This window comes from Gadus macrocephalus, chromosome 20 (assembly GCF_031168955.1).
Source record: "Gadus macrocephalus chromosome 20, ASM3116895v1".
NCBI lineage: Eukaryota > Metazoa > Chordata > Actinopteri > Gadiformes > Gadidae > Gadus > Gadus macrocephalus.
The window spans coordinates 14214459-14226958 of record NC_082401.1 but is presented as its reverse complement, the minus strand read 5'-3'; the positions used below and the strand labels follow the sequence as shown (position 1 = coordinate 14226958).

The 12500-nt window shown below is 44.2% G+C and overlaps 2 protein-coding genes across 6 annotated transcripts in view; both read right to left on the bottom strand.

Moving 5' to 3' along the window:
• Window positions 1-3547, bottom strand: part of atf2 (activating transcription factor 2) — a 5832-nt gene extending 2285 nt beyond the window's left edge. The window contains exons 1-7 of one of the 4 annotated variants that reach the window (XM_060039908.1): window positions 3241-3547; window positions 2500-2573; window positions 2310-2406; window positions 2100-2218; window positions 1817-1942; window positions 571-737; window positions 1-97 (exon numbers count right to left, since the gene is read on the bottom strand). The exon at window positions 1-97 is cut by the window's left edge and continues 12 nt beyond it. In XM_060039908.1, the coding sequence (XP_059895891.1) occupies window positions 1-97; window positions 571-737; window positions 1817-1942; window positions 2100-2218; window positions 2310-2406; window positions 2500-2547 (654 nt within the window). In that variant the 5' untranslated portion in view covers window positions 2548-2573; window positions 3241-3547. Of the gene's footprint in view, window positions 98-125; window positions 738-1816; window positions 1943-2099; window positions 2219-2309; window positions 2407-2499; window positions 2574-3240 lie in introns of those variants that run through there. The other 3 variants (XM_060039911.1, XM_060039909.1, XM_060039910.1) reach the window with 3 other exon arrangements.
• A 377-nt stretch (window positions 3548-3924) lies between these two features.
• On the bottom strand, window positions 3925-6125 carry atp5mc3a (ATP synthase membrane subunit c locus 3a). 2 transcript variants are annotated; one of them, XM_060039912.1, is made up of 5 exons: window positions 6002-6125; window positions 5718-5804; window positions 4881-4955; window positions 4513-4700; window positions 3925-4220 (listed from the first exon to the last, which is right to left on the bottom strand). In XM_060039912.1, exons 2-5 carry the CDS (start codon window positions 5754-5756, stop codon window positions 4106-4108), a joined length of 417 nt encoding a protein of 138 aa, XP_059895895.1. In that variant the 5' UTR covers window positions 5757-5804; window positions 6002-6125; the 3' UTR covers window positions 3925-4105. The 2 variants fall into 2 exon arrangements, with proteins under 2 accessions (XP_059895895.1, XP_059895896.1); XM_060039913.1 differs by having other exon boundaries at window positions 5913-6049.
• Between the last annotated feature and the right edge of the window lie 6375 nt (window positions 6126-12500).

Genomic DNA, 12500 nt, shown 5'->3' with positions numbered 1-12500 from the left:
GGGGATGTGCAAGGTGGAGCTTGTGACGGGCGCTGGGACGGCCGTGGGCCGGGTCTGGGAGCGGTTCAGCTGAAGGAGCAGAGGGAACGGAGCTGGACTGAGGAGAGAAGAGAGGATCTGCTGGTGAGACACACTTCAAAATAAGAGTACAACTACGCAGTATTGAAAGGAATGTCGATCGACAAAAAAACATTTTACGAACATTCAGCACTGTCGTTTAAAATGACGTCTACATTGACTACATCATGTAACACTTTAAAAAATGAACTTTTAGCCAAAGAAAAATGAGACTATCATTATCTACATGGTTCATGCAGTACTGATACTACACCGCCTACACAGGCCTACTGATATTTTCGATGTCACTTAGATACGCAAATAATAGATAACGAAATCAGACGTGAATGCAAACAAACAGCGACACGAGTCATGACACACTGATATGCCATGTGAAATAAGGATCACAACAAAAGCAAAACCGCACAAAATAAAAGCAAAAAAAAAAAGACATCACTGAAATAAGCGGATAATGTATCGATGAAGTTTAGAACGTGACGTTGAGTTACTTACACTACAGGCCTATTACTGGAGGGGACGGGCGTAATAACAGAGCTAGAGGTTGGCGAAGGGAGCGCTTGCTGTGTGACAACATTAGCGTCTGACGTTGCTAGCAGTATATTGGGGACGTGGAGGGAGGCCGGATGCACTATAGTGGGTGTCGACTGCAAGGATAATTCCTGAAAACACCATACGAGGCCTGAGCTAAGTTATGTGTTCAATACAAGCATAGGATCATCATCGCAGAATTTATTAAAGGGTGAGTTTGCCCCAAAAAAAGTGTTCCACCTCAAACCCTAGTGCGGTCAATTCATTGAGTAATTTTCAGTGTGATTTGAAGGGGATTTCCGCCATCACTCCAACAGAGTGCAGCTAGAGGGCTTTTGATTAGCTGTGATTGACCACATTTTGAAAATAAGTAGGTCTTGCAAGAAACAATGACTCATAACTCGGTATAACTCACTGAGCTCAGTTTCACTGCGTTTTAGCTCGATTATATTTTCATGAGGTGAAATCTACACATCAAGCTCAGAACTCACTCATCAGAAGCTAGGACCGATGCACTGGAGGATGAGTGGTTACTTTTTTTTCTCCGCTGTGGGTTTAATTTAGGTTAAACTCACCCTTTATTAATGAAAAGTTCATTCTGCTTCTGTTCTCCTTTACAGATTAAAAGTCACATTTAAAAAGAAACAAATACTCATTCATGAATTCAAGCATATAAATAATTTGTGCAGAGCAGTTACTATTGTATATTCCTCTCTTTTGGCACAGGGTGCTGGAATCAGATAAGGATAAGGTTCCTTATTAGCGGCTATGGGTGTAAAAATACACTATTTATTCAATAACAATTACAACTTCGATGGGCCAGATTGATTTTGGTTTGGATTTCACACCACAATATACAAAGCTTAGAACAGTCAGATCAAAAGTGTGCGAATACACACAAGCAAATACAGATTGGTTCTTGTCCCGTAAGGGTAAGCTTGAAGTGAGACTGTTGTGATTGTATGTGTGCATGTGTGTGTATGTGTTTGTGCTGTATGTTTATGTATGTGTTTGAAAACACAAAAAGCATTGAAGAAGATGATAATCAGCCATACCGATTATGTTTGATTACACGGCACTGAATGATGAAATAAAATACATCTTGAATTGAATACATTCCAGCCCCATGTTTTCCAGCAGAAAGCTTAACAGAACTGAGTTACATCTGGATTAGACCTTTCATAGATGCTCTATAATGAAAGCTGTTTACCTGGTCATCATTAGTGGTGGACTCAGGATGGGGCAGAGGACTGACTCTGTGTACCTCCATGCCTGTGTTGTCCTCCATTTTGCTTCGCATTATCGGTGTGGCCAGTGGCGACAAATCCAACGGCATCTACACGACATATAGAACGAATGCATGATTTAAAAACACAATAGAACAAAAGCATTTCATGTAATCTAGGATATGGGCTCCAAGAAAACATTAGAACAAAAGCATTTAAGGTAATCTAGGATATGGGCTCCAAGAAAACATAAGAGACAATAAACACCTTTTTAATGTCATAATCTGAAGCTTTCTTGAAGTCATGTTCGTAAGGGCTGGCCAACTCGTTGAAGAGACCCACTTCCTCGCAGTTCTTAAGGAAGCGTGTTGGTGTCGGGGTTTGGTCTGGAAGACAACAACTACGTCATTACACACAACAGCAACGACAAAACACCAACTAAAGGAAGCACCTTAGTTTTAAATAAGCTTTACTCACCAGCAACAAGGACACTGTCGTTCCTTGCTGGACCAAACTTGAGGGTCATCTCATGTTTGTGTTTATGCACAGCCAGGTGGTCTTCATTTGTAAATCTCTGCAGAACAGTTGAAGAAATGCTTAGGCTGTCTAGGTCTATGTAACTATAAGCAATTACAATTGTTCATAATAATATTGATAAGTTGCCTACCTGGCCACACCCAGGAGCCGTGCATAGGAAGGGTTTATCATCACTCATAGTAAGAAATCTCTGTTTAATCAACCTTGAATGAAACGGGGGGGAAACACGCTTTAAAGTCTTTCATCAGATTTTCACACCCAGTGGTCATCTCATTTGGTACACCAGTGGCTGTATCAGGTCAGCTGTTGCAGCAAGATGAGTTGGACCTTTATTATAAAGGACGGAGCCATGTTACATGAGTTACACCTGAATGAGAAAAGCACAGGCTTCTATTTAACAGAGGGAACCGACATGCTCCTGCTGCGCCAGGTCGCATTAACAGCGTTGTTCGCCTGACAAGTGTAATAGGTTTAATAACGCAGAGCTGCACACCACAACGGAGGACATGGGCGGTGCTGTTTTGGTTCTGCAGCAGCTGCTCTGGGATCAGCGCTCATTGTTCAGTCTGATAACACTGGTGAACGTGACACGTGTAAAATAACAGAACGGACAGATAAGCTATTGTCAAAGTGAACCCGTACTGAAGGGTATGGTATAGTTTTTAACGGTAACATGATTCTTCCCTGATTCTAGTCAACACGGTGCGGCTGTATCAGCCCCGGTCGCCATGTTCGCGCTAAATATTACTGACAAGATGATGAGAGCATTGGGTGGAATGAAAACATGGTGGAATGATGCTCATTTGGCCTCTTACAATTATATAATTACGATAACTTTGGTGTGAATAGCTGTCAGTTTATTTACACTTACCCCACAGGCACAGCCCTTGATTTCAAAATCCCATCTGCGGGGAAATACCGCGAGAGGTGCCGAAGCCTTTCCGTGGACGATAGGGTGACGTCATTGATAAAGGAGACTTCATTCATTCTTGCTTCCGGCTTACTAGCGCTGACTTATGATAAATTGATTTTTCTTTCAGCCAAACAGTATTACCTTAGGCAAGATAGTTAACTGGCATTCATTCCTATATGCCATACATGTATCAGAATAATTCAATCTTATGCTCAATAATTACTTTCGAATGTTGCTCATAAAATCATGCTTTAAATTAAACCGCTGAATCACTTTGGTTAAACCCATAAATAAAGTAGGCAAATTGAGTGCCAATAAAAAGTGAGCTACTGGTAAGACAATAGTGCAGTAGATGCAAAGCCAATGGCTGGGTTCTTTAGCAAAGAAACAATATTGAAACAATTTTTAGCACCATTTACCTGTTCCATTTTATTTATCGCCATATACAAAAGCCAGCATGTGGTTGCAGACTACTTTACAGTACTACCCGTTGAATGATCGAGAGAAAGCGGTATGGACCCGCAAAGCTAGCATGAACACCCACTAGTGGACCCACATTAAGCATCCATTAAGCTAAGCGACACTCTGGGAATGACTCCTCACTTCTGTGGAGCGAATATTGACATACAAAATATGCTTCCATTTGTTAAATAGTCAAATACATGCATTTTAATAGTGTAATTTTCGTACATTTTTTACAATACATGTTTTGATTATTTTGACGGCGTCCAACAGACTTCAAAATGTACATGTCCAAGACACCGACACAGGAACAATATTGGTAGCCACGTGTGTAATTAAAGGGATCGGGGACAGCAGGGGTTTACATAGCGAACAGAATGAGGAAAGCGACCATCAAACAGAAGAGACCCATGGCTTCGGACAGGGCGAATCCCAGGATGGCGTAGGAGAACAGCTGCTGCTTCAGGGATGGGTTCCTGGAAACACACGACAAACACAATAAGGCACGGTGAGGAAAACCGACTCCGGAAAAGTCCTGCAGCAGTGCTTTTGCATCCTGAAAACATCCAGAGTCAGACGAGGCATCGAAGCCTTGTCTGACTCTGGATGTCCCGGAGACGGACAAGAAGTTCCGGAACTTTCCGGAACATCCCGAGACTGACAAGAAGTTCCGGAACATCCCGAGTTGGACAAGAAGTTCCGTAAACGTTCCCGAGTCGAACAAGACGTTCCGGCAAAGTTCCGGAAGGAGGGGGGGGGGGAGCTAACCTGGCGTAGCCGATGATCAGGGAGCCGAACACGGTTCCGATCCCGGCCCCGGATCCTGCAACACCAACGGTGGCGGCGCCGGCACCGATGAACTTGGCGGCGGTGTCGATGTCTCGGCTCACCGCGCTGGTCTGGAAGCTCCTCATGGCCATGCTGAGGGGAGACCCGGGCAGGAGGGCCATGGAGCTCTGCAACGGGAAAAAACAGGAAAAAACATTCATAAAAGGAGGCATTGATGAGGTGATACTAGGGGGGGGGAACTGATGGCTCAAGTCTGAGGCAATAAATTGTGTGCACCGGTCATCCAGAGGGAACACAAGCTGAATTGTACTTTTATGCCTTTGCCGGAGGGCGTGACAGTGACTTACCTCTGTTTTCAACTCAGGCCTGGAGACCACAGAGGCAGAGAGGGGTCTGCACAGAGCGCGGGAGCCAGCGCGCAGCTGTGGGGCAAGGCGGGCGGAACAAGTTAAAAACCCTTGTGTTAAATCATAAGCAATGCTGCAAATACAAAGTGATCATCGTGTCTCACTGTCGTGTAAATGCAATGGGTCTGGGGGCACGATTGACTCCATTTGTCATTGAGTGTTCTATATGACATTGCCATGTCAATTACAAAGGTAACAATATTAAAAAAGGGATTTGTGAATTGTCATCTACAGTAGACAACAGTGGCAAGCTCAGACTTTGACACGTACATGCTAAAGGGCATGACACTTGCATTTGGACAAATACAATGCTAGCTAGCTTAAATCGCTGCAGATTTGACAGGGGCAGCAGTTAAAACAGCGATAAATGAATGAATGCATGAAAGAAAGACGAATAAAACCCTGACAGCCGCATTGCGTGCAATAACCTCCACCTAAGCGGATGAACTTTGCACCAGTGGAGGAGGAGGACGTGAGGTGACCTTAGCTACAGACATCCTGCTGAGCTAAAGCTACACTCAACAGACACACCTCTGCGGACATTACTGCATGCAATTCAACCAAACACAAAACCTATTGTGGAAAAAAAATAACACACAATGCACATTAACCACCACAGAAAGGCCGACATGCTAGCTGACAGTTAGCATCCTGGCCTAGCTTGCAGACCTTCTGCAGAACTCAAGTTCAACCGGAGGCCCTCACACTGATTTGACACGTAGCGAACCGATGTCCAAACTACAGAATAAATACGAAACACAATGTTAATAGACTCACCAGAGCTGGCGTGGAGACGAATTTCGCACAGGCGTACATATTTCTGTTTGGGTAGTATTAACCAGTAAGATAGAAGCCCGGGTCTGTCTGTGAATGGAGGAAAGAGAGAAGTAAGGTCAAATATTTGTTAAAATGCTCTATCCGTGAAATAAAGGCAGCGGAGTGTACGTCTATGTATTGTAGGCTCGCCTTTACCGCTTGGATGGAGCAGGGCTCGATAATGACAGAGGATGAATGAGGATTTACAAGTATTGCCCTCGGATAGAAAGTGCCATTCAACTCACCGACTGTGCAGAGGTCGTTCCACAGTATCCGTCTGCGCATGCGCGAAGTGACGTTCGAACACTCCCGGATGATGACAGAGAAAGGTCATTCAGAATAACTTTATTAGACAGAACGAACTGTTCATGTACATTTCATTCTTATATTGCAAAGATAATTAGTCAGGATTAATTTATATATGTGTTTGGTGAATCGTGTATTTATTTACCTAAAATATAAAGTATTTAAAAATCAAAGACAATTGTATGTATTGGTCTGTATCTTTTTTTTATAGGCCATAAACCGATTTTACGATTGTCGGCCACTGTTGATTTGGGTTGTGTTGGGTCATTATCCACTCTATTATTGTGTTGCTATGTTTCCTTCAAATTTAGTTTTTGTCCTTTCATTTGCCCACTTGCCATTGACTGCAGATGTCAATGAAACATTTACAATGCATTCATGCATTGTATATTCTAAAGGATAAGCAGTCAGAGAACCAGTTAGGTCACAATGTAGAACAACATGTGCCATTATAGGACTCAATTGTAGTCCTGTTTAACAGATGCAGGTAAAGGTACGCTCAGGTACTATCCTGCTTTTCTTATTCATCCCACTTCCAATCCAGACTTTAAAGCCAAAAGTCTGAACAGCTTGGTTCCTGAATCACTGTCTCAAGTACGATTCCCAATGACAAAAGCTGAAGGACCCAGGGACACATATACTACGTGCGTCATGAGCATTCTTATTTATTCCCCCCCAAATGTCCTCCGGTTCAGTGTAACATTGTTACCAGTCTTCCCAGTTTAACTTCCCAGTTAGGGAACACATGCCATGGCAAGGACACCAGCAAGGACACCACATGTTCGCTGGGCGCTTGACCCAGACCGACCCCTGGTGTCACGTTTCCTTACTATCTTACACTCAGTTCTGTGTTGGCCCACATATGTTGATTTCTTTCCACACAGTTCAGAGCTGTGGTCAGGCAACACCAAACACTGCTCCATCCCCACATACATTTAATAATAATAATAATAAATTATAGTGATAGTTTGAATTCAAAGTCGTCAGAACTAAAGGGTCGTAATCGATAGTTTAAAATAGTGCCTCAGGACTAGAGGATTACATTGCTTTGTTTTATTACTAAAGATGTACTAAAGATGAGTCGAAAAATGTAACATGATTGTATGCTTTTGTAGAGCACTTAACACAATTATTGTTTGTAATGTCACGGTGATATGTTTTTTTTTCTATGTTTTGAAACGCTGTAGCTGACCAAGTCATTTATTTCTCCTCATTGCAGAAAATACTTGCAAACCTAAAAAATATCTCCTGGACAATTGACCCCCATTAGTGTTGAAGAGTAGAGCGGTTGTTATCGATAACCCAGGGCCCAGAGCCTCTGCCCGTTCGTCCGGTCTCATCGTGGTTAGTGGTTCCTAGAGGTTAAAGAGACTCCTCTGACCGGTTGGAGGTGGGAGTTTCAGACTCCCTGCCAGGCAGAAACTCATTCATCCTGAACCTGCAACGCTCAGACAGAGGGCGGAGCTGTAGCCTTCTGAGGGGAATTAGAATCCTGATGAATAATTCCACAACATCTGGTTTGGGAGTGGAAACCAGCATCGCCACGCTGACTGTGACCGGCTGTGTGTTTATGATCTCAGTCCGATCTTGTGTTTGCCAATATCGTTCCCACTGAGAGCAGGAATGGTGCAAAAGATTGCTTCATGAATTCATGAACAATCGTCATGTTTTATTGCGTTATTTACTGTATTTTATGATAGAAGATATTTGGTTGTTGCATGTTAGGTAATCAATAACTCTTTGTTGTTTATTCTCCATTAAAGTACTGAAACAATTATTTTGACATGACCCTTGGAAATCGAGCTATTATGTAACAACAAGCTAAAATTACTAACATATTCGGCTCTTTATTCTTTTTGAAAGCTTTATGTATGCTGCTTTTACAATAGTTATTGTGAAATTCATATCAATACAAGTCTGCACCTCATGAAACAATGGACCAGACAGACGAGGACCCTTTTGCAAACGTCCAGCAGAGGGTGCCATTCAGCCCCCAAAGAGTTCAGTACTTATAGGTCAGTGTCGATGCATTGTTCATATGATATTTATATAACCTGCCTAATGTGTAAAAACACATTAGTTGCTTTTTAATTATCCCGGCCCAGGCTGTAGCCTCATGAATTCGGTGACACGTTCTTCTTGCAAACCACAATCATATGATGTAGGATAAATGTATATCAAAATTATTTTACCATAACATTTATGGTAATACATCCAACCTATAAAACAATGCAAGCTAGAAACCTACACTTACTGTAATAGGCCTCAGTGACACGTTGTCTTAGGTCAAAGCTGTCTGTATAATAAAACATGAACATTAACAAAATATTAATTGCCAGAAAGCACACATCAGAATGGTCATTTACTAAAGAGGTCACTGTCACAGCGTCTAATTAACAGGGCAGCAGTGGTTTGGTCCTACATGGAAGGTGTCGGGAGCAGTTTAACACACACACACACACACACATATGCACACACCCACACCGGCCCCATACATACGCACACACACGGACATGCCCAGACCCACACACAGGCACCATGGATGCACACCTATACACACACATGCAAAAACACCCACATATGCACACACCCACACCCTTACAGGCACCATACATGCACACACACACACACACACACACACTCAGACACATCCACATGCCCTCCCACGCACACACACAACACACACACACACACCCCCACCCCCTCCTCCACCTACCTCCCCCCCGCTGAGACGTGCACGGCTCTGTCTGTCTGATTGTGTGCGTGGAACACAGCGCGAGACGTTCCATTTGCATGCCGGCCCCATCAAGCTGGCTGCACTCAGACTGGTAATAAAAGGCGTTGACCCCCTTAACCTTTATGAATTACAATTTGTGCCTGCAGCACGTCCTGTCAAAGGCCTCAGAGATCCAGGCACCTCGGCCGGCCGCGCGTTGTTGTGCAGTTGTTAAGGAGGAGGGGGGAAAAGGTTTTTACAGCTCCGCGTCAGTGCTGCTGACAACCCGGGGCGGGGGGGGTTGTTGGTGGAGGTGTGGGGTGGGGTGGGGGCGGGCGGGGTGTCTGACAGCGGTAGCAGGGCAGGGCGGGACCGCATCGCTAGCTGATGGCTTCATGCTAATCTAAAGCCCAGAGTACAGGAGAACAGCGCGGAGACCAGTGGTTCCGGGGAGACCGGGGATGAATAGCTTAGCGCCGCGGCTGAGCTGGAGGCTACGTTGTTCTCTCAGAGCAACGTGTTAGCCTAGCTCGGTTTGTTGCACCTGACTAGTGGCTAGGTGGTGACCATGTTACTCAGTGTTAAAATCGCACGTCAAAGCAGGCGGTAGGGTGGATTAAACATCTCCTTTGAATAATAAACAACATTTAAAACAAGGTGTTGTTCCTGGTGTTGTCAAGGTGCAAAAGGTGTTGTTACCCTGTACCTTGGGTTGTGTGTTGGGCGTGTGACTCCTCATCTTCCTGTCTCCAGGTTGTCCACCTCCGCCCCTGGGTGGAGCGGCAGTCCATTATCGGGATCAATGGAACCCAAGTCTATAAAAATGAATCGCAACGACACACCAGAGCCACCATCGCTACCGCCACCACCACCACCTCCGCCACCGCCACCGCCGCCACCACCACCGCCGCCACCACCACCACCACCTCCGCCACCTCCGCCACCACCACCACCACCACCACCACCACCGCCACCATGCCCTTCTAAAGACAATAGAACCTTAATGGAGCCCAGCTAGAACTACTGGGGTCAAGCGAGCAGCTCTCAGCCAGCTGATCCAATAACCCGCCATAAAGCCTGAGTGCACTGAGCGACCAGGCGCCGAGAACACTCGATGGACATTAAGGACATTGAGTTTTCACTAAATCCATGCAAATCGTGGTGCATGTGTTGCAGTGGGTCGTTGGGATGAGCACACCTTTATTCGGCAGATACCACGAAGTCCAGATGTTCCTTTTCGACCTTTAGATTGTTTGATTATTTCACAGGCGTGTAATTCCTTCTCAAACCCCTGTTCTTCACTGCATAGCTCAAATGAGATCAAGGAAAAAAAATAGAAATTGCGTCTGCAGAAAACTCAATGTACATTTGGTTCAGAACAGAAGATCTACTCGTTTATTTGTCAACATGTTCAAATGTACACAGTATGGTTTACAAAATATCTGGCTGACAGGGTTTAATGATCATGTTTTATGATTTCAACACCAGGAACCTGTCTGGAAGAGACAGGCCTGCCATGATTAGTTTATGGCTGATTCGAGTGACTTCAAGGTCATTGAGATTTACAATCAAAATGGCGTCTGACACATTGGTAAACGCCAACCTAAGGCTAAAAGATGACCTGGCCACCATAATGGAAAAGGTTAACCCTTTGTTTTTTTTAATGTCTTGTACAAAAACGGTCCTCGCTTTGTATTTTGAAAACAGCAAACATGTGCACATATCGTTCTACAAACAGGCAGAAGGTTGTTAAGAAAGGCATATGGTGGAGAGATGTGATGGACATATGGCACACACAGGATAGATTACAAGTATGATGCAGTCAAATTGTGTCATGGTCCAGTGAACACCACAGCAATTAAATATGATATAAAGGGCCGAATTAGGAAGAGTGTTCCTCTAATCAATCCATATCTTAACTCCAGAGAGTACCATCTGAGCTTCTGATGGAGTTTATATATTCTAAAGCTCAACACGTCCCTAAAGGTTTATAAAAAAGACCGTCTGATCCTAAAATAATGAGATTTGATTTGTTGTTCGAGTCATGGGAGCACGAGCACCACGTTGCTGAAATACGATGATAAATACACAGAATCATTGAATACTTACACTAAAAAACATCAATTTCACAACCCGCGCTGCTGTTAAGACAAGCCGGAGATGGAATCAAACAAGCTAGTTAGTATTCATACCGCACCCAATGTCATGTGAGTCTGGTTGCATATAAACTGATGTTGGAGACATGTTTACTTAATACGCATTAGCACTCATATGGAACACTGTTGATTTTTATGGGGCACATATGGTGGAGTTTTATTGTGCTGAATTAAATTACGCTAAACTATGATTAAGTTTCCAAGCAGCAATCCATTATTCAAAGCTTCCGCGCCTGTGGACTGCTCGCTGCCGCCTCGTACCGGCTCCTCCACCGCCCGCAGACTAGCGCGGGGTGTCAATACTAGCCTGTCACTGGCTACATAAAGTCAACGAGTCCTTCCTGCCTTTAACGGCCTGACCTACATCCGAGTTCAGAGGGCCAATAAACACACGGTGATGGGGGTCCTGAAGCTGCTCAGCCTCAGCCCAGGTGTCAGGCCGGCCCGCTTCCGCAGTGCTTTATTAGACGTGTTTTACTGGACCGTTTAATATGCATTAACACAGCGCAGACTACCTTCACCGTGCCTATGATCGTACACGACGATATACACGCGATATATGGGCGCAGGTATTGATTATATTGTTTCATATCGATTTATTATGACCTTCCCTTTCAATGCATTTTTATATTTATATTGGTAGTCATACATCGGACTGTAAGTGTTGTATTTAGATATGGCGGTTTTAATTCCACTCCAGGTAGAAATCAAGACAACAGTGGAGTTTCCGATAGTTTCAGCCTTTTCTGGAAATGCAGGGGTGGGGAAAAAGAAGGAGGCCTCCCCATCACCAAGACCTGCACAATCTGGCAGCCCTCCTCCCACACAATAAAGCGATGGAGCCCAGAGCCGGCCGAATCAATCACAGCACTTTATTATCCTGTCACTAGTCTGCTTCCTGCAAGTGTGTTTACCCCGTCCGTGGCCCTCTGATTGCTGCTGTTCAGTGTACATTAAGACAGACATAATTGAGATTGTGGGCGTCTGAAAGTGCTGGGCTCACCCCCCCCCCTGTCGTTAATCTGTCATATTGTCAGGAGCCACAGCAGCCGTGACCTATCAGGGGCCCCCACCTTGAAGGCATGGCTGGTGCCCCCTTTGTTGTGCAGGCTCCCACCTGTTTTACCACTGGTGGTGCATGAGGGGCCACCGGGAGAGACCTCCCACAATGTGTGGTCCATTACCCAAAATGCAACGCTCTGGTGTAGTTCTGCTCTTTTTTTTTGCAGTTCCCATGCCTGTTGGGACATTACTATTGAGACAAAGAACATATGAATACTTTATCAATTTATGTTAACATATGTTTTATTTGAGAGTATTATTATGAACAATCAGTTGCCTACCTAATAGGAACTCAACACAATGCCCAGCCTAATCAAAACTCAAAATTGCCATATTGTGATATATGGATTTATATTTGCAATGAATATGGTCTAATTGGTAACCTTCAAATTGCAGCCATTTCTCTTCAGAATTGGATTAGTGATGTTTGTGCAGAAAACTCCTGTTCATTTGATATAAATTAAAGCGCTGGAAAAGCATTTACAAAATAACAAGATATAAATG

Coding starts and splice junctions, on each gene's coding strand:
- atp5mc3a (XM_060039912.1), bottom strand. CDS start 5,756: ATGTACGCCTGTGCGAAATTCGTCTCCACGCCAGCTCTG. Junction 4,956..5,717: donor TCGTCTCCACGCCAGCTCTG/GTGAGTCTATTA, acceptor CTTGCCCCACAG/CTGCGCGCTGGCTCCCGCGC. Junction 4,221..4,512: donor CTGATCATCGGCTACGCCAG/GTTAGCTCCCCC, acceptor GTGTGTTTCCAG/GAACCCATCCCTGAAGCAGC.